This window comes from Silene latifolia, chromosome 1 (genome assembly GCF_048544455.1).
Source record: "Silene latifolia isolate original U9 population chromosome 1, ASM4854445v1, whole genome shotgun sequence".
Classification (NCBI taxonomy): domain Eukaryota; kingdom Viridiplantae; phylum Streptophyta; class Magnoliopsida; order Caryophyllales; family Caryophyllaceae; genus Silene; species Silene latifolia.
This window is the reverse complement of record NC_133526.1, coordinates 81947463-81968679: the sequence shown is the minus strand read 5'-3', so window position 1 is coordinate 81968679 and position 21217 is coordinate 81947463. Positions and strand designations below refer to the sequence as shown.

Here is a 21217-nt window from a genome sequence, read left to right as displayed (position 1 = left end):
TTAGGTTGTGGGCCCGGACAAGGAACCCGACCGTGACCGTAATATCAATTAATGCATTCCAACCAAGACCTCGTTCGAGTCTCACCATCTAAGGATCACAAAGACACAAGTGTCCTAGTTCTCCCCGGCGGAGTCGCCAATCTGTGGACGTAGCCACCTACAGGCCCCAGCCGATCTGTGGGACATACAGCGGTCTTTTTTAAAGCCACGCTCGGTGGCATAAAGATGCTTTCGACCGGATCGTTTTAGATCGGTCGGTTTCGTCTCGGTAAGGGTCTCGAAACGATTAGAGATGTTCGGAGTCACCACCAAGCATTTGTGGGATGCTTGGAACCCGTTCGAATCCACTTTATACCTCGGTCAAACGAAGCACAAAGCAGTGTTTGACATAGGTACTAAAGATAAGGAATCGTCCCTCTTTAGCATCCTATCTCTAGAATGACTCCCGTACGCCCTGGATAAGGTCGTCCACTATCCAAAGTTTCTGAGTAAGAGGTGAAGGTACGTATTGGTAAGCCCTTTAATCAGACACCCAATCCCGCCCGCGGTAGCGGCCTCTACTGATCGATCTTGGTTGGTTGAATGCAAAAGTTGATAAAACGGTTTAAATGCATGAATGCGCATCCAATAATTTAAACCTAACATGTGAGAGCTTTCTAAGTCGGTTGATTTAATCCAAGTATCAAGTATAAGATGTCGAGTTGGATTTATGGTTGATTTGCATGCAAGACAGAAATTAAACATCCATTTACCGTGTTAGGTTTATGGTGCATAACGTGATCCATTTGTCTTAGCAAAGCATTTTGCAAATGTGGTTTTCGAAAGAGCAAGTAGTCATCTGATCCGTCCTATATCCGGGTCAGCCGGAGTCGGGATCGTCTTAGACTGATGCTGGAAGGGAAACAAACCCTGCACTAGGCAGCCACATGAGGCGCGAGCCTGTTGGCGGTGCAAGGGGGTCTCCCTTGGTTTTGAAAATAGGAAAGAAAAGGCTTGTTTAGGCGCGGGTCAGTCAACGGTTTAAGACGCGTTCTGACCATTTAAAAAACGTTTATAAAACGTGTTGAAAATGGGTATTTGAACCCGTTTTGGTTTGAACATTGTTGTCAGAATCGCGATTCGATCCAACGATTCTACTATTTTACGATCCAAAAATGCTTCACCGATCCTTGATCCTAGATTCTATCATAGTTGTAGAATCTTACGATCCTATTAATTTGAAAATTTCTAGAGATGGAATCATAATACGATCCTACGATTTTACGATCCTACGATCCTATTCCATAATAAAAAATTAATATATGTTTTTATATAATGACACCGTAAAACCCAAATTTCGTGTGAGTTGTTCATACAATGATACTAAAATCATTAATTACCAATATTTTATGAATAAATATTAATAAATAAGTGTTTTGATTTTCAATTATATGTTTTTAACAAATAAAAAATTATATTTAGTGAGTTTGTAGAATCTTGCGATTCTACGATCCGATTCTACCGATTCGATCCTACCTTTCCCATCGATCCAAAGTAGAATCCTGATCCTGACAACATTGGGTTTCAAAGGGTCGTTTAGACCGTATTTGTTGATTTGAGGAACGAGGCTCGAATAATCATCATTATTTTGATGATATTTGCCGTCGGGTTCGACTTGACATGGATAGTTTTGAAAATAATTATGAACTAATTGTTTTAAGTTCATTTGAGTATAATTAGTCGATACTCATCATCGTACCCGGGTTAAAATCCGGCATGGTATGTAGAACCAAGGATGACTTTGTGTTGGTGACTAATACATTTGTTTTGAAAATGTAAAGAAATGAAATAAAAGGCTTTAAAATACCTTTTAAATGTAATTAACCAAATATTATCAACGAAACACGGATTAAACCGTCATGGTATTAGGAACCAAGGGTGAAAAATGTTTTATGGTTAAAGACTATTAAAAAGAAATAAAATAAAATAAAAAAGGGTTTGAAAATAATTGAAATGGTAAAAACCGATTACAAATATGAAAATAAATTAATGAGGAAAGACGAGAACAAACACGGTTGAGTCTGACCTGGACACCCCATTGAGGTGCGAGCCTCTGTGCAGAACAAGGGGCTTCTGTCTGAGGCCAAAACTCAGTTTTGGCTCGTCTATCCTATGTTTTGGATCGTGTTATGCATGTTTTAGCATGTTACGGTCATGAAACAAATAAAGACATGACAAAAGAAGGGTTTTTACACCCTCATACTTACATGCTTGGTTATGGCGAGAAACCGACGTAAGTGTAACAACTCGTTTGGTCGGAAAAGACTCGGTTTAAAACCGTTTTAGTAAGTAAAAAGAGTGTTTTATTAAGATTAGTGACGGTGTAGTGGTCGAAGTGGTCGGTCAAGTGATTTAATGCACGATGACGGCACCAGACAATGTGTAAGGCTTGTATTTACGATCGGTAGGTCGTAAATACGCGTCGGATTGTGACTTAAGAAGTCGAGTCGAGAATTTTAAGGGAGAAAAGAGGGGGCGTATACTCGCGTAAGTTCTCAAATGGGAGCATTTGAGGGGTATTTATTGGAAAATGAGTGGTTGTGTGAGTTTTGAGCGACGTGGCCACCTGGGCTGCTGAAAGAGGTGCGAGCCACGTCGCGGGTCTTCGAGTTGTCCTGTCACTTTCACACAAATGCAATCATGATTTGTTCTATCCTAGGATTTGTAGTCACATGTTTGGTACTTGACCATTCATGAATCCGGGAAATCTTAGTATAGAAGGCTTTGAATGATTTGTTTTTGGTGGTTGACTCGGTTTGACTCGTTGTTGGAGTCGGGATTTGAATTTTTGATTCGGGTTTTGGTCTGGTGTCGGTTTTGACTCTAGTTAGTGTCATTGCGACCCCGTCGTCGTGCATTAAACACTCGAGGTACTTTTGAAAAGTTTTGAAATGTTTTATTTTCGAAATCGTTTTAAGTTTTCCGACGTAAAGTTGTACACGAACTGTCGATCAAACGCTGCGATTCCAAAGCACGTTATAGTCCTATAATCATCGGGTGTTTGTTGGAGTCTCAGCAGATACTGGGTATCTACACTTATGTATCCACCAAAAATTTTTTGAGTCTCATTAATATTGTTTTAAAGGGCTCTTAAGATTTTCTATCATTATCTACGATATGATATAAAAAATAAACTGGCAATAGTTGGGAACTACCCTGAAAAGAGTTAAGAAGATGAACAAGAAAATAAAATAAAATAAAAACTAAAAGTTTTACTAATGGTAGTCTCATGACACAGTACAAAACTAAAGATTTTACTAATGGTTGGCTTCTGAATGTACTAATAGAGCGTTAATGAGTCGTTATATGTACGATGTAGAGATCCCTATCAAATGATCGAGACTAAGTGGTTTTACCTTCAAAGAAAAATAATATGTATACGATAGTGGTTTTTTTAAGAAGAGACATGTACTTCTTGGTATATTATATCTTTCACATTGAAAAATAATGTAGGCATGATGAACATACTACGTCTAAATAATTAAATTATGTATCTCACATCGAAGGAATAGTATGCGGTAGGGTGGTTCTATAAATATGTATTAACCAAAAAAAATTTTGATATAAAAGGTATGTACTTTTTAGTATGTTACATGTCCCACATTGAAAAATAATGTAGGTGTGGTGAATATATTATGTATAAATAATAGAATTGTCCCATATATATACATTTTCTATATTATATTAAATTGATGTTTATAATTTTGATATAAAAACCTTATATTTCATTTGACAAAAAAGTATCGTATGAAAATTATATAATTAGATTGTGTCAAAAAAATTCTATCATTGGAGTGTAGATTGTATTGTATTTTCTCATTATTAAATCGGGTTGATGTCAAAGTAGGTACGAAAAAAATGGTGTACTTAGTATGTTATTTGTCCTACATTGAAAAGTAATGTAAGTGTGGTAAATATACTATGTATAAATATTAGAATTGTCCCACATCAAAAGATTACCATAAGGCAGGGTGCTCTTATGATTATAAATAGAAGTCATAAACCAAAATCTTTTGATTCTGTTATGTATTGTCAGAGAGAGCTCTTAAAAGAAATTTTATTACTGTCTCTACAATAATGATCTCCAACCTAAGTTAATCTTTGGAAAATCTTGTAGTTATTTTAATATATACTCTGTATTTGTTATTTTATATTCTAGTGATATTTCTAATTTTTATATAAAAACTTTTACATTCCTTTTTTTTTGGTAAAATATGAACGATTATATTGAAATCAAGAGAAAATTACATCAAGTTTTCCTTACATAGTTCCATAAGCTAAAAGCTAAGTACAAAAAAATGCATCTAATATTGATCATACTTAGCCAGTTACAATCACTTGGCATAGTACTGTTACATAATTTTTGGACTATTCTAGCATGTACTTGTTGTTGAATCACTGAAATCGGCTTCTCAGGCCATCTGATAACAAGTTCTAGATGCCCATTGTTCCTTTCTAGCCATATTGCATACCATGTAGCCATCTTGACAACTCTGCAAACTCTCTTTTGCACCTTTGAATAGGGTGAAGTGTCATTTAACTTCAACTACAACCACTGTTCTAAACCAGCAAAAATCCTAGAGGAATAGACACACTTTCCAAATAAGTGTTCATGAGTCTCCTCCCCCAGTTCACAAAGAACACACCTGTCAGTTACACTCAGGCCTATCTTATGCAGCTTTGATCTTATATTCAATGCATGTCTCTGTATAAGACAACCAATAAGAGCTTGTTTTGGAATAATCCAAGAGTCCCAAACATCTTTATACCAGTGGAAAGGGGGGTGTGTTCCCTGCATCCAAAGGTACCCAGCACCAATAGAGTAATCACCAGGTGAGGCAGACCAACAATTACCCTAAAAACCACCAGCCAAACGTGTTTTAATTCTGCAAATATTCCTCCAGATCCAGTTAGAATCAGAAGGAGGAAGATAAGAATCCCAATCAGCACCCTTCAAATAGACATGATCTATCCATAAAACCCATAATCTATCAGCTTTTGTATAAATCCAGTAAACAAGTTTCCCCACACTAGCCACATTCCACACCCCAATATCCTTTATACCCACGCCACCCTCCTTTTTACTGCAGCAGGTATTGTGCCAAGCAACCAGAGGTGCCCTTTTATACTCAGTCCCCCGACAACATAAGAAGTTCCTGCAGATGGCCTCTATTCTCTTGATAACACCCTTGGGGATTAAGAAAATTGAGGCCCAATAGTTATGCAAGGTATTAAACACAGAGTTTATAAGGACCAGTCTACCAGCATAGCTCAGTTTTCGTGCCCCTATCCCTCTGACTTAAGCAACAATCTTCTCAAGGAGGACATTACAGTCAATTCTGGTTAGTCTACCAGGTTGAATAGGAATGCCCAGATACTTAAATGGTAGCTTACCTTCTTTGAAAGCAGAGATCTGAGTGATATCTTGTTTCAAGCCATCAGACACCCCATTAAATACAACCTCTAACTTAGAGGCATTGACTTTAAGACCAGAAGTAGCAGAAAAATTAGCAAGCACTCTGAGAATTAACATGATTGACTGCACATCTCCTTTGCTGAACATAAGGAGATCATCAGCAAAAAGCAAGTGAGTCAACTTCAAGCTCTTACATAAAGGGTGAAATCTAAAGTGCCATTTCTTAGTAGAAAAATCCATAGTTCTTGACAAATACTCCATACATATACAGAATAATAGAGGGGAGATTGGATCACCCTGCCTCAGACCCCTTCTACCCCTAAAGTATCCAAAATGAGCCTCATTCAAATTAAGAGTATATGTAGGAGTAGTAATACAGGTCATGACCATATTTCTAAACTTCAGAGGAAACAGAAGAGCCTCTAACATCTGATCCACAAACACCCATTCAACTGAATCATAAGCTTTCTGGAGATCAAGCTTAAACATACATCTAGGAGAAGCTTTACCTCTATTATATTGTCTGATAAGATCCTGGCAAATCAAGATGTTTTCAAGAATGCTCCTTCCTTTAACAAAAGCTTCTTGGGTCATGCTTATCAAATCAGGCAACACTTGAGCCAGTATAGTGCATAGTAGTTTGGAGATGACTTTATAAATAACATTACAGCATGAAATAGGTCAAAAATGCTTCACACTAGATAGCCTATCAACTTCTGGGACTAAAGTCATCACAGTAGAATTAATCTGCGTCAGCAGCTTGCCTGTCTCAAAAATATTAATCACGGCAGCACATACATCTTCCCCTACTACATCCCAAGCATCCCTGAAAAACTGGCTAGTGTATCCATCAGGGCCAGGAGATTTGCTCTGAGGAATACTGAATAGACATTGCTTAACCTCTTCTACTGTAACAGGTCTATTAAGAAGAGTCCAATGATAATCAGTACAGCAACTCCCTTTCCTAACGACATTGAAGTTAACAGCATCAGTAGAAGTCTGAGAACCCAGCAGCCCCTGGTAATAACCCAAGAAAGCAGCCTGAATTGCATCTTCTTTAGTACAGGTCACACCATCTTTATGTTCAACTTGAAAGACCTTATTCATCATCACTCTTTTCTTAATGGAATGATGAAAGTAAGAAGTAATAAGATCATCCTCAAGAGACCATTGGATTTTAGCCTTCTGAATCAGGAAACTATCCCTAGCTGCAATTAGTTGCTTTAGGTCATGAGCCAAATCCAACTCTTGTTGCAATAAATCAGCATCACTAGGCCTATCAACTATATCTTTTTTAATGTTCTCCAAAGCAATACTAGCTATAGTGGTATTATTCTCAATATCAGAGAAACATTCCTTATTTAAGGCTTTTAGAATAAGTTTCAAGGCTTTGAGTTTTTTAATAACCCCAAACATTTTAGTACCCTTATAATGTGTAGCCCAAACATCACAAACAGAAGCCTTAAAAGTTGGAGCAGTCCCCCACATATTAAAATATTTGAAGCTTTTCCTTCTTACAATCTCAGCATTTTTGTCCATAATGGTACATGGACAATGATCAAAAAGCCCCTCAGGGTGGAAGTGAGCTATACTATCCCCAAATTGATTAGCCCACTCCTGATTACCCATAGCACGGTCTAGTCTACTATACACTCTATTAGAAGGAGCTTGCTTATTAGACCAAGTAAAAAGAGCTCCAGTAGCAGGAATATCCTCCATACCACAAATAGAAACACAATCCTGGAAATGTTCCATCTCAGCATCAGAAGTGTTACCACCCAACCTCTCAATAGGGCTAAGTACAGTATTAAAATCACCAAGCCATAACCAAGGTTCATTACACTCCTCATATAACTGCTTTAATAAATTCCACAATTTAATTCTTTCACTTCATCCATTGTGAGCATAGATAATAGTTAAGTAAAATCTCTTATCATCAGACTGGCACTGCACTAGCATGTGAATTTGTTGTGCACTGTAAGACAAAAATTGGATATCAAATAGACTAGGTTTCCACATTACCCAGATCCTGCCTCCCTTATGCCAACTACAGTTAGTGGAGACACACCATCCATCACAAATAGAGGTATCCCTTTTCAAGAGATTACTAGGTTTCAATTTAGTTTCCAGCAAACCAAATAAGCCCACCCCATTATTGTGCATAAATCATTTCACCACTCTCTGTTTATTCAGGTCATTCAGACCCCGAACATTCCAAAAACCAAGACTATGCAATGAGATTAGGGTCAGGGGGTCCTTTCCACTGTCTACTACTCTCCCCTGAGGAGTAGGATTGTTATTCAAAGCATCCATAAAAGTATAAGGACTAAATTTTTCAGACAACCTCACTCCAATTATCCCATCCTGCCTATTAATGCGCATAATCTGCTTAGCTGGTGTAGATCTAACTACAGGAGTAGGTCTAACCATAGCCAAAGGGGGGAAAGTTGCTGGCAAGAGAGAAGGAGGAGTCACTATACCATCTGGTTCACTTTGAGACTTTTGTATAGGTCTCCAAACTTTCTTCTATTGAGGAGGAGCCTTTGCTGTAGGAGCTTTAGCAGTACTTTTACCCCTCTTCCTGTCAGGTTTCCTACATTGAGCAGAGTTATGCCCAATGCCATTACAACTAGTGCAGGAAATAGGTCTTCACTCATACTCAATTTTAACAGCCACCACATGCCTAGATTCATCCAAGAATTTAACCTGCTTAATGCACCTGATCCATAGGTAATTCTCCCATAACCCTAGCATAACTCAGCCGAACCTTATCATGTGTCTCAGCATCCATTTTAACATACGTACCAACTAAGTTAGCAATCTTTGGTAAGCAATTCTCCCAAAACTTCAGAGGAATGCCATATAATTTGATCCAAACAGGAACCACATCAACTTTCTCTTTGACTTACTCCATATCCATAACCCATGGTTTAATAATCACAGGTTTATTATCAAACATGTAAAAACCAGATTTCAATAAGGCTTCTTTACCATACTTCTTAGTTAATTTAACAATGAAAACTCCATTGTCTAAGAAAGAAACCCTATCAATCCCAAACTGATCCCAAACACTATAAATGTAATTTTCAATAATATCCCAAGGTGGGTTTGCACCTAGAATGTAACAAATAACATAGTTACTCCAGAATTCTACCTCAGGTTTGATGTATGTCCTCATGTGTAAACTAAAGCAGTTCATAAGTATCCCCCTCTTCTAATATAGTTTTCATTACCGGGGCATCCTTACCACCTTGGCGAAGCATCCAGCCATCAGTCACCACTACCTCGCCTTCATTCAAATTCAGAACCGGAATACCCTAAATATCATTAATAGCCCTTTTTTACCAGTATCTGACGATGAAGGACCAGGAAAGTTACTAACTTTAGAGACGCCTGCAGCTGGTGAGTGCACTATAGAAGCTTTTACAAAATTTAAAGAAGAATTAGTTACTGAATTTAATGGGCTAAAACGATTTTGCGAAGGTTTTAAAGCCGTCATGGTTGTTGAGGAATTTTAGGAATTTTAGGTCATGAAATCAGAGCTTTTCTTCTCTCTAGGTTTCTCTCTCATTTTGGTTTTTTCGAAGAAAATTTTTACATTTCATTTGGCAAAATAATGTCGGTAAAAAAATTATGAAAATAATATTATTCGACTCATGGTAAGAAATGCTATCATTAGAATATATATAGATTTCATATAATTTGCACATATTAAAGATGGTGTATTTCAAAATATGTTATATTTCCTACATTGAAAAATAATATAGGAAAAATAGAATTCTCCCACATCGAAATATAGCATAAGGTGGGTGATTCTATGATTATAAATAGGAGGCATCCTTTGAACTTAGACATCAACCCAAAATCTTTTGAGTCTCTTAAGTATTGTCTTGGAGAGCTCTTAAAAGTTTATATCATTATATTTTCTACCAATAGATTTTATGTCCCACATTAAAAAATAATGTAGGCGTGGTAAATATACTACGTTTAAATAATATAATTAAAATTGTGTTAAAAAAATTCTATCATTAGAATATAGGTTCATATCATCTGCACATATTTTAATTATGATAAAAAAATAGAAAACAAACGTATGAATATTAATAAATAATATAGTATTTGCTTATTATTAAATCGGGTTGGATGTCGAATTAGGTTCAATAAATATGGTGTACTTTTAAATATGTTATTCGTCTCACATTGAAAAATGTAGGTGCGATAAATATATACTACGTACAAATAGTTGAATTGTCCCACATCAGAAGATTATCATACAATCCCATGATTATAAATAGGATTTGTCCATGGAGCTTAGGTATCACCCCAAATATATTGAATCTCTCAAAGTATACTTATTATATAATAGACTTTAAATAAAATCTTGAATTAAATGTTAAATTTTTAAAAGTTGTAACATTTTTTTAGGTGGGAGAAAGAGCGATAAAATGGTCAATATTATAACGAAAATTTTTCATGGTACCCTCGAATTTTGGTAGATTACACATAATATCCCTAATTTTAAGTTTCTACATATAATACCCTTGTGTTTACTTTTTTCACAACGTCGTTACTCCTATGAGTAACTAGATGAGTAATTGAGCATGCCATGCTATTTGTGTAATACCCGTAATTTGATGGAATTTATATTTACGTTTCGAGCATTTTTAATAATTAATTATTACGTTTATAATTAATAATTGTGGATAAGACGGAATGATATAATAAAATAATAAATAATAGAATAATGAGTCGGGAAAGGAGTTAGGCCGAGTAAATTGGAAGTGCAAGTGGGCCAAGCTTGTGTAGTAGTTGTATAGTCCATGTAGAATAATAATAATAATAATAATAATAATAATAATAATAATAATAATAATAATAATAATAATAATAATAATAATAATAATAATAATAATAATAATAATAATAATAATAATAATAATAATAATAATAATAATAATAATAATAATAATAATAATAATAATAATAATAATAATAATAATAATAATAATAATAATAAGAATAATAATAATAATAATAATAATAATAATAATAATAATAATAATAATAATAATAATAATAATAATAATAATAATAATAATAATAATAATAATAATAATAATAATAATAATAATAATAATAATAATAATAATAATAATAATAATAATAATAATAATAATAATAATAATAATAATATTAATAATAATAATAATAATAATAATAATATTAATAATAATAATAATAATAATAATCGTATTTCATAATAATAATAGTAATACTAATAATAATATAATGATTGTCAATCCTGTCTCCAGGGTAATCCTTTGGACCCCGACTTAATTGTTAAGGAGAGGGATTTATTACATGCTTATCTGGTTCTAAAGAAAGCTGAACATAACTCTCTACTTCAAAGAGCCAAGGTTCAGAGTATCAAATTCAATGATGCCCCTACTAGTTATTACTTCTCTAGAATTGCTTCTAGGAAGCACCAAGTTATTATTGGGAAGCTGAAGGATAGGCAAGGGATGGACAGGGATGGGGTGTCTGCTGTCAATCAGGCCTTTGTTGAATACTACCAGTGGTTATTAGGGAAGCATAGTCCTGTGGACACTTCTCTCATGGACACATTGGAAGGTCCTAGGTTTCCTGCCTCTGGATGTGAGGAGATGTGCAAGGAGATTGATGACAAAGAAATCAGGATTGCTCTCTTCTCAATAGCTCCTAACAAAAGTCCTGGGCAAGATGGGTTGCCAGCTCAATTTTTCAAAACTAATTGGGATATCATAAAAAAATGATTTCTGCAAGGCTTTTAAGGGCTTCTTTCAGACAGGCCATATGTCTAAGCAAGATAATACAACTTTTCTTGCCCTTATTCCCAAGAAGCCTGTGGTGGCAACTGTCATGGATTATAGGCCCATAGCTTGCTGCAGAGTATTTTACAAAACTGTTAGCAAGATCTTATGTTCCAGGCTTAAACCTTTTTTGCCTGATGTTGTGGGTAAGGAGCAGGGGGCATTTGTCAAAGGGAGAAGTATATTTGAGAATATAATGCTGACCCAATCTCTGGTCAAGGGCTATGCTCAACAGGGTGTTTCACCTATATGTTTAATCAAGGTAGACATAAGGAAAGCATTTGATTCTCTTCAATGGGACTTTATTGATAAGATGCTGCAGCATTTTTACTTCCCTGAGAAATTTAGGAAGTGGATAATGGGATGTATTACTTCCACCTGGTTCAGTTTAAAGGTGAATGGTGATCATGTTGGTTTTTTCAAAGGGGCCAGTGGACTCAGACAAAGAGATCCTTTATCTATTTTTCTGTTTGTCATGAGTATGCAAATCTTATCACGCATTTTAAGGGGCATACATAAGCTGCACCAGGTCTCTTACCATCCTAAGTGTGGCAGGATAGGTTTGAATCATATGATCTTTGCTGATGATTTGATGCTATTTGTCAGGGGTGATGTTCCTTCAGTCAGAGCTATTACCTCCTCTTTGGACTCTTTTGCTAAAATGTCTGGATTAATTGCTAACCCTGATAAAACTAATATCTATATGGGAGGTATAAGGGAGAATATTAAGCAGGAAATCTTGAATGCTACTGGTTATACTGAAAGAGATTTTCCATTCAGATATCTTGGAGTCCCTCTCAATGAAGAAAGACTAAATAAAACCATGTTTGCTGATCTCCTATCCAAGGTTCAGGGGGCTCTTAATCACTGGACTACTTATAAACTCTCTTATGCTGGGAAAATTAGCCTCATAAACTCTGTTATTTTTGGTTTGGAGCAATTCTGGTGCTCAACTTTATTGCTACCAAAGGGTGTACTCAGGTTAATTAACAAATTCTGCAAAAATTTTCTTTGGAATTCTGAAGAAGGGCAAAGGAAACTGATAATGAAAAGCTGGGCCTCTTGTTGCTCTCCCTACCAGGAAGGAGGATTTAATATAAAAGAGATTCTGTCCTGGAATAAATGTGTGATTTGCAAGTGGATTTGGGGACTCATTAATCAATTTGATGGGTTCTGGGTCACTTGGAATTACTCTTATAATATTAAGCAAGGGAATTCCTGGATTATGCAAAAGAAAAGCACACATTTTGAGAGTTGGAGGAGTATATTGCAGGTCAGAGATGAGTTAGTGGCTATGGCAGGATCTGGTGATAATGCTCAGGGGTTGCTGCAGAGCTGTGTCAGGAAGGGTAAGCTCAGGCTTTATTTTTTATATGATCACTTTAGGCAGCGTGGCAATACTTTGAGTTGGACTAAGGCTGCTTGGAATCGTGCTTTATTGCCTAAGCATAGTTTTTTCCTGGTAATGGCTATGCAAAGGAAACTGGCTACTATTGAACAGTTGAACATCAGAGGGTTGTACATGGTGAACCGCTATATATTATGCAAGATGGACAATGAATGCCATAAGCATTTGTTCTTTCAATGCAGCTATTCTTCTATGGTATGGAGGCAGGTTTTAACTTGGCTGAATATGCATAACAGAACTGTTAAGCTGAGCAAGGAGATGCACTGGATTGCTGGTAGAAGAGCTTGCAAACATTGGAAGGCTAGATGGTACACCAGTTGTTTGGGAGCTACTGTCTACTGTCTTTGGGAGGAGCGTAATACACGAATATTTTCTGGACAGGAACATCAGTTTGATTATGTGGTGAAACGTATTCAATATTTAGTTAAAGTCAGATTATTATATGTAACTCACCCCTCTAAAGAGGGTGAGATTGTAGAAGCTCTAGATGGATGTTAGTTGTGGAAACTTGTGGTTCTCCTTTTGTAAGTGATGTGACCATAATTTGAGCATATTTAGTCCACGAATTAGCCTTGTTCCCATGCTTTTTAGTGCATATTTGGGTCATTTATTGTCTTTAGTCCTTTGTTTTGCATATTCTTTGAGGTTTTGATCCCTTGGTAGGGAAGGAGTGCAAACCTTGCATTTTCATGGCAAAATGGAGCTAAATTGATTAAATTCAATGACCAAGCATCAAAAAGAAGACAAGACTATAAGGCTTTTGTACATACTATAGTAGATGGGCAATGAGATAAAATGGACCTCCATATTATTTTTGTCAATTTGTCTCTTGTCACACAATATGTCACATGTAGGGCTGTTAATGAGACGAGACAGCTCGCGAGCAACTCAACCTCGGCTCGGTCAAAGCTCGGTCAAAGCTCGGCTCATGTGAGCTCGGCTCGAGCTCGGTCTCGGCTCGAGAGCTTAATGAGTCAAGCCGAGCAAACGTTGGCTCGGCTCGAAAAGCTCGTGAGCGGCTCGAACTTCTGTAATTAGATGAGATATTACTCATATTTTATAAAAGTATTTTGTCATGATTATATATTTGTATCACACATATAAAAAATGTCTTATTGATGTAAAAAATATTTGTATATAAAACTGTTGAGCCTTGTTATTGAACATATCGAGAGAGAGAAAAAGACAATTTAACAATTATATATAGGCTCGAGTTGAGCTCGATTTTGGCTCGAGCTCGCATTAAAGCTCGCAAGCTTGATAACAAGCACAATTTTTTCAAGCTCGGGTAAGCTCGAGATCGGCTCGAACTCGAGTTTTACTTTATGAGCACAAGCCGAGCAAGGCCAAGCTCGGGCTCGGCTCGGCTCATTAACACCCCTAGTCACATGTAGTCTTATACATGTTATTAATTAATTTAATGCATATTCATCACATAAATATCATTTTACAAATTAATTAAATTACATGCAACAAATCGACTAGTGATACTTGATCACATAAATAAAACGGGTCATAAAATTATAATTCACAACATCTTGTAATTATAATTAACCATTCATCCTTATTTCTATCGTTTCTCAAACAATAAAAAATTTTAGTAATAAAGCATTTTATTACCAAAATAAATCATATTTAATCTCATTAAAATAAGAAATTAATATTCTCTCTCACAAATAAATTGTTCAATTTTAAGGAATTGATCAACTTGTATCGTCATACAATTAATCAACTTTATAGATAAGGGCATCATCCTTTAGGTGTGACCTTAAGGGATCAACTGACCACCACCGTCCCACGACAGTAACGTCAAACTCTAGCAAGCCAATCGTTACCGATTAATGTTGATCAGTTGACTATAAAATGAATCATCCCTTACGTATTCTTAAAATGAGATTTAAACACGTGATCAATATGATCAACAATTGTGATCGCATTATTGTCGGAGGACACATATTCCAACAATCTCCCACTTGTCCTCGACAAGTGTGCGTCACCAATTCTCTTGTCCTATTACTATCTCCCACTCAATGCAAGGTGTCTTTCAGGTCGTACTTGCAAGTGATCATATCGAGAGTGGTTTCCTCGATCTGGAGAATAACTGATTGACCGGAATTTATCTACCATAGATACCTTCCGAGCGTGGCCACGCATTTCCAGTTCATTACTCCTCGAGTGGCCCTGAGATATTGTTTTAACCCTGACAAAGGGGTGGACAATTCCTATCGCACTTATTCCCTTCGACTAGCCACAACCATCATAACCCAAAATATGCCCATTTGACCCCATTTACGAAGGTCGTAGTAACACAAATCAAAGTTAATCTGAAACTGTGCCACCTTAGGCGAACAGTCTTTAGTCAAAAGAATCGACTCATTTGAATACTATAGTAGCTCTCGCCACGACCAGGCTATATAAATTTGCCAGAACTCTATAAGCGGTCACTGCCCGACAAAGTGTTCCTAACAGTCTGCCTATGTGATCGACTAGTCATCTCACATGACTGTATGGCACTGAACTTGCCATCAATCGCATCACACTCTAGTCACTTCGAGACGTCACCTCATACAATTGACTATGGGCGAATACTATGTTAATCCGGGTTCACTTTAACGAGGTTCAATATCGTCATACAACCCGTTTGGATGTAACAAAGTATAATAAAAGAGTTTTAAAGTAAAACTCGAACGACAAATGTCATTATCACATATGAATAGTCAATGCCTGATTACTACTTCATATTCTATAATCCAGTTTGATTTTGAATGTAGTTGTTCATCTCAATTTAATTTAAAAGACATGACTCATCATGTTAAGCCTATGAGAAGGCTTTGGTTAGTAGGTTTTATCAACTTCTTGTACCTTACTCAACCTTACTACATAATCGTTTTCTTTGTAATGTATACATTTGCATTACAAAACTTTCTGAGTACATGTCGAGATCCAATCAAGACATAGGCCCTCTAGCCTTAGAATAGCTCCCACTGTTTTCACATTGTGCGGGACTCATCCTTCTTGCACATCTCATGATTGCAAGTGTACTCAATTTCCGTTGTAAATATTTCTCATTGTTCTTTATTGCCTAGAACGATTCTAGAAAATCTATTTCTTAGATAACATAGCCACAATGGTATCTTAACCATCCTAATGCGTTTTGATTATGGTTTTGTCAGAAACCATGTGCAATCTCTATTGTCAATTGTCATTTGTGTAACACCCTTACACAAAATTGCTTCAAAAACACTTTGCATTACATCCTTAATGCTTCTTCAAGCACATATCAGTAATCTTTATGGCTTACTTGGTAACTATTACTTAAATTCGATTTGAAACAATTCATCATACTCAAAGTATATGAAGTGTTATACATCATTTCCTATTTAATTGATTCGGCAGCGGAAGCAAATGGAATCAATCAAATATGTTCAACTTGATTGAACTAGTCATGAATCTTATCAACATAAAACTTCTTATTTGACGTTAATATCATGTGGATTTATCTCCATATATCTGGATGTTAAAGATGTATTATATTTCTCCAAAGTCTTAAATCATTTGCAATGATCAATATGTCATCCACATATTAGACTAATTAAAATTTCCGTAACTCCCACTAAGCTCTATGTATAAACACAACTTCTCGACTTATCGAGAAACGTTTTCTAGCATGATCAAAACATTGATTCCAACTCATTGATGTCCTACTTAAGACTCTCTCTTAAGTTTCACATTATCTTAGGATTGCAAGAATCTACAAAACTCAAGACATGTATTGAATACATTCCTTCTAATGGAAGAAGTGGGTTTTAGATTCACTTGCTATATGTATATCATCATAATGAAACACAATCCCTAAGAAGATCCAAATAGACTTAAGCATTTCAACTAGTGCAAAAACCCTTTGCAACCAATCAAGCTTTGATATCTAACAATTCACTTGGAATTTATTTCAGATTTTCATGGCTCTAAGCCTTGTATTGAGTTGTGACTTAAACACTCTCATGTAAGTCATATGTTCATTACTTTCTAGAAGTAACTTGAATCAAACAATTTCTTTGTATGTTGCAAACTCTTTACTTTCTTAAAAGTAACATGAATTCATCATATTCAACAAGTGATGACTTTAACCTCCTAGGTTTTGGAGAAACAACGTCTCAAAAACAACGTCTTACACAAAACGTCTCATGTAGCCAAGAAAGACCAGTTTCTTGCGACATAACATTTTTTGTGGCTCTTTGAATAATTTCTCCCACTCTGTCTTCTAGAAATAAACTTGTATTTTAGAAAGACAGCTTCACAAGCCACAAACCCGTTGTACTCGTGATTATAATAAGGAAAATTGAGCATTTGTTTCTTTTGAAAACTTACAAACATGGTACCCTACCATTTCATATCTCTTATGACTCGTTTTAGATTTAGTGGAAAAATAATTTAGACAAAATGATAAAATCCCCAAAAGGATCAAGTAACTCAAAGTAACTTGATTGAAGTCCAAACCATATCGAATAGCGTTTGATTTCTTATCCAACCACACATTATCCCATAATGCGTGCTAAGAGAGATTAATTTGTGATACTATATCACATTTCCTTTGACTTATATCAAAGTCTTCACTTTGATAATCCGATCACGACTTGATCGTGATTCATGGAACTCTTTGAATTCCTTCAAAGATATCTCCTTTTACCTTATTAAGTAAACATATTGGTGTCAATTTAAATTGATGGTAAAAGAAAATGATCAACCTATTCTGGATCAATGATTTACAACCTCGATCTCCTTTTCAACCAAAAGGTACGAGATATCTTGCTTTGAATACAAGATATGCATATACCATAAGATCTAATGGTTTTAAGAGTACTCGATAACTCTTTGCGTTCATCATTCCAGAATCTAAGGTTCAATCTTGGGTTACCAATTTGAGTCTTGCATCATCTACATGATATATTATTCTAATTTGGTTTAGAATATAATCACCTTGATAATGGGCTAGCCATACATCAAATCATGGTGTATAGGGTCACAAAAGTGAAACCTCTTTTGTATCTTAACAAGTTTATATTCTTATTTAGAGGTTATGCATTTAATAGTCACAATTAAATACAACTCTAAACCCAAAAACTAGATTGAGTACACAATGACTCTATCTCTCAACATCATTGTTGCTAGTCGTCATATTCTAATCATCTTATGTATCAAATACAATGATGAAAACCTCCACTGGTTTCTAATATTGACGAAGTAGTACTGGCAAAATTTATGTCAATCAAATAAATAAAGAACTAAGTCTTATTAGATGTCCCACAACTAACTTGCTTATTCTTTAACAACTTGGGGTAGTTTCCTTTCTAGTGTCCAACATTTAAGACAATGGAAACTTTATTGGTCGGGATTGATAGGTTTAGTATCGTTATTCTCAATAACTTTACTTTTAACATTACCTTGTATCAATTCCATTCTAATTTTACTTCTTTGAACTTCGTCCTTTTCTTAACGGTTTAAGAGAATGCTCCCACTCATTTCAATGAATCTTTGCTTAGAGAAGCAAAATTGAATTTCATGAAGACTACTCTTCAATTCATTTGTTTAGTCTTAAAACTTTCATTGAAGCGGTTGCGGTATTTTGGTCAATTTTGATTTCAAACAAATCTAGTTACCAAAACGTTTCAAAGTACTTAACTTAATTAAGCATATGAGAAACAATTCATTGTAAGTAGATATGTCAGTCAAGAATCAAAAACCCTTTTGATCACGAATAACTTTTATCTATACTCTCCACAAGAGATCCTTGCAATGGATATTACGAGGTTTTTAGAAGAAAAATTCAAATTTTGTCTTTAGTTACGATGTTTTAATGGAGATTTGAACTAAAATCGAAATGATATGGTATATGAATTGTGGTAAAGAATTCGAACAATATGATAACGGAATAGTGGAAAACTTAACATTTATCGTTTTATTAATACTTGTAAATAACAAGTAAAGCATTTTCATAGTGACCTCTACCCAACTATGATAAATGATTTCAAGATCCAAATTCATATTAACTTGGGCATCGGTAAAGCCGAAAACAACCCTCATCAATATAACTCGGTGGATTAACTCTTTAATCGATTCTACTTTTAGAACTCTTGGTCGATAAAATTACATTAATATTTATCTTTAGCCCGAAACACATCCGGCAACCGTCGAGAATACTTTCGTTGAGTTCAACCCAAATTTCGAATAAATGTGTCCATGATCCAAATTTACATCAACTTGGGTATCGGTAAAGCCGAAAACAACCCTCATCTTTATAAATTCGGTGGGTAGACATTTATCACCCACTTCCCCTACGTAACAAGGTTTGTACCCCGGTAAAGGCGAGTGCACTCCCTCACGAAATAGGCTTTCATGGTTTCTACTTTTTGGTAAGGCTAAGTCTCAATTGTTTATTTTTAGCGAGAGGTCATGTCAATTTATTATCTATCACGTTTTAAGTGAACTAAAGCGGTGAAATACGATAATTGTAATTGACACGGTCGATATACTCGATTTAAAAGATAATGCATGTTTTAGTTATGGCGATTTAGCGATGCATGCGACATATAAATAAAATGCAAAGCATAAATTAAATCCTAGTATGGCCTTCCTAAAGAATAGTAAATCTAATAAACTATTACATATTCGGAAACCAACTCCATTGGTCCCTTGAACTTCGGTTTTGGCACGCATCTCGAGATAACACCGTCTTTAATGGATCGCCTTCTTAAGTGGCACCGTCTTCAACGATCTCCGGAATAAATAAATTACATAAAAAATTACATAATTTCCTATTATACATTTGTAATTAAAATAAAATAAATCTATTAAATTACAAAACGGTGATACGAGATCACAATAAATTACAACCGAATCGATATTCCCATACATTTCGAGTAATACCAATTAAAAAAACTAAGGCCATACTAAGTAAAATTACATAATTTCAAAATTACATAAAATAAAATTATGACAATCATAAATAAAATACAGCATTATAATATGTATGAACATGCCCAATTTTATGTTAAATCGCCTTTAAGGAGCCAATATCGTATATTAATCGGTTTTTACGGATTTGCGTGATTTAACCTTTTAAAAAACACAATAATTACATAAAATCATATTTATGTACTAGTTAATTACCCTAACCATCTTAGGACTCAAAATTAGTCTCCACTAACATTGACAATAATTAACTTATATATTTCTTAATATTGTTCAAGAAAGGACTTAAAATTACAATATAATGCCATAAACTTCAAATAAATCATAAAAATTTCAAATAAATTCAAAATTCAAAATTTAAATTTATGAACATTCTGGAAAAATACCATGACACTCATAATGTTCAAAAACTTAGGTTAAAAATTTCGAAAATTATCAAGGAAAAACTATGTTGCGGTTTATCGGATTTATCAATTATAACCATAAAAATATGAGAAAAATTATATTTATTAACTTTTCACTTTTAGATCTTAAATAGGTGATAAAATGCAACATGTGACGTTTTTCCTTTGTCATGAAGTATGTTTTAGCAATTTTTCACTAATTAAAGTCACTATTTATGTTATTTTTCATCAAAAATTCATAAATCATGCATAAAGACTTCATTATAGCCAATTATTTTACACACATATTGTAAAATTTCATATGACAACATAATAAATTTCTATGACGAGATTCGAAATATTAGTCATATTAACCTATTTTCTCATTTAAATTCGAATTTAACATGAAAAATCCATATTTCGAGCATAACAACTCATAAAATTATGAAAATTTACAGGCCATCAGTATTTATAATATGTGAAAACATATCCAAAAACAGTGGAAAAATCAAAGTTTAGCTTTTTTTCGTCCAAAAATGACATTTTTATCATAAAAATCACATTTTAATGCCATTATTATATAAAATGAACAATAAAATCCATAAATTAAACCAAAATATCCTAAAAACATTTTAGGACCAGAAACTTTAACATGCATAATAAATTTCGTGATATATCATAATAAACACAAATTTATAAGTTTTATATGTTAATCGTATAACTCGGAAAAACAATAACCGATTTGCATGCAAACAACCTAAGGCTCTTGATACCGCTTGTTAGATATCAATATCTCATTATATAACATATTCATATATGTTCAAATTTATTTACACTACTACAAATACAGGCAACCACAACGGCCTTTTAACAACGCTTATTCACGAAAATCATCAAAACACGTTGTAGAATTTATTCCGCGAATTTTACCAAACTTAATTACAACGGTTATGTGTTGTTAGCCGTTGTTATTTGTTTTAACAATGGGTTATACTTAAACAACCGTTGTTAATGAAAAAACTAATAACAACGGTTAAATTTTAACCGTTGTTAATGGTTTGGCGCCAAATTAGTGAAAAGTAATCACAACGGTTATATTAGAACCCGTTTTTAATACTTTTTAACAATGGTTGTAGTCTCAATAACCGTTGTT

At 34.6% G+C, this 21217-nt stretch overlaps 1 protein-coding gene across 1 annotated transcript; it reads left to right on the top strand.

Moving 5' to 3' along the window:
• The first annotated feature begins 8985 nt into the window (after positions 1–8985).
• Positions 8986–11247, top strand: LOC141649381 (uncharacterized). Its single transcript, XM_074458074.1, has 2 exons — positions 8986–9030; positions 10768–11247. The coding sequence occupies exons 1-2, from the start codon at positions 8986–8988 to the stop codon at positions 11245–11247; spliced, it is 525 nt and encodes a 174-aa protein (XP_074314175.1).
• The last annotated feature ends 9970 nt before the right edge of the window (positions 11248–21217 follow it).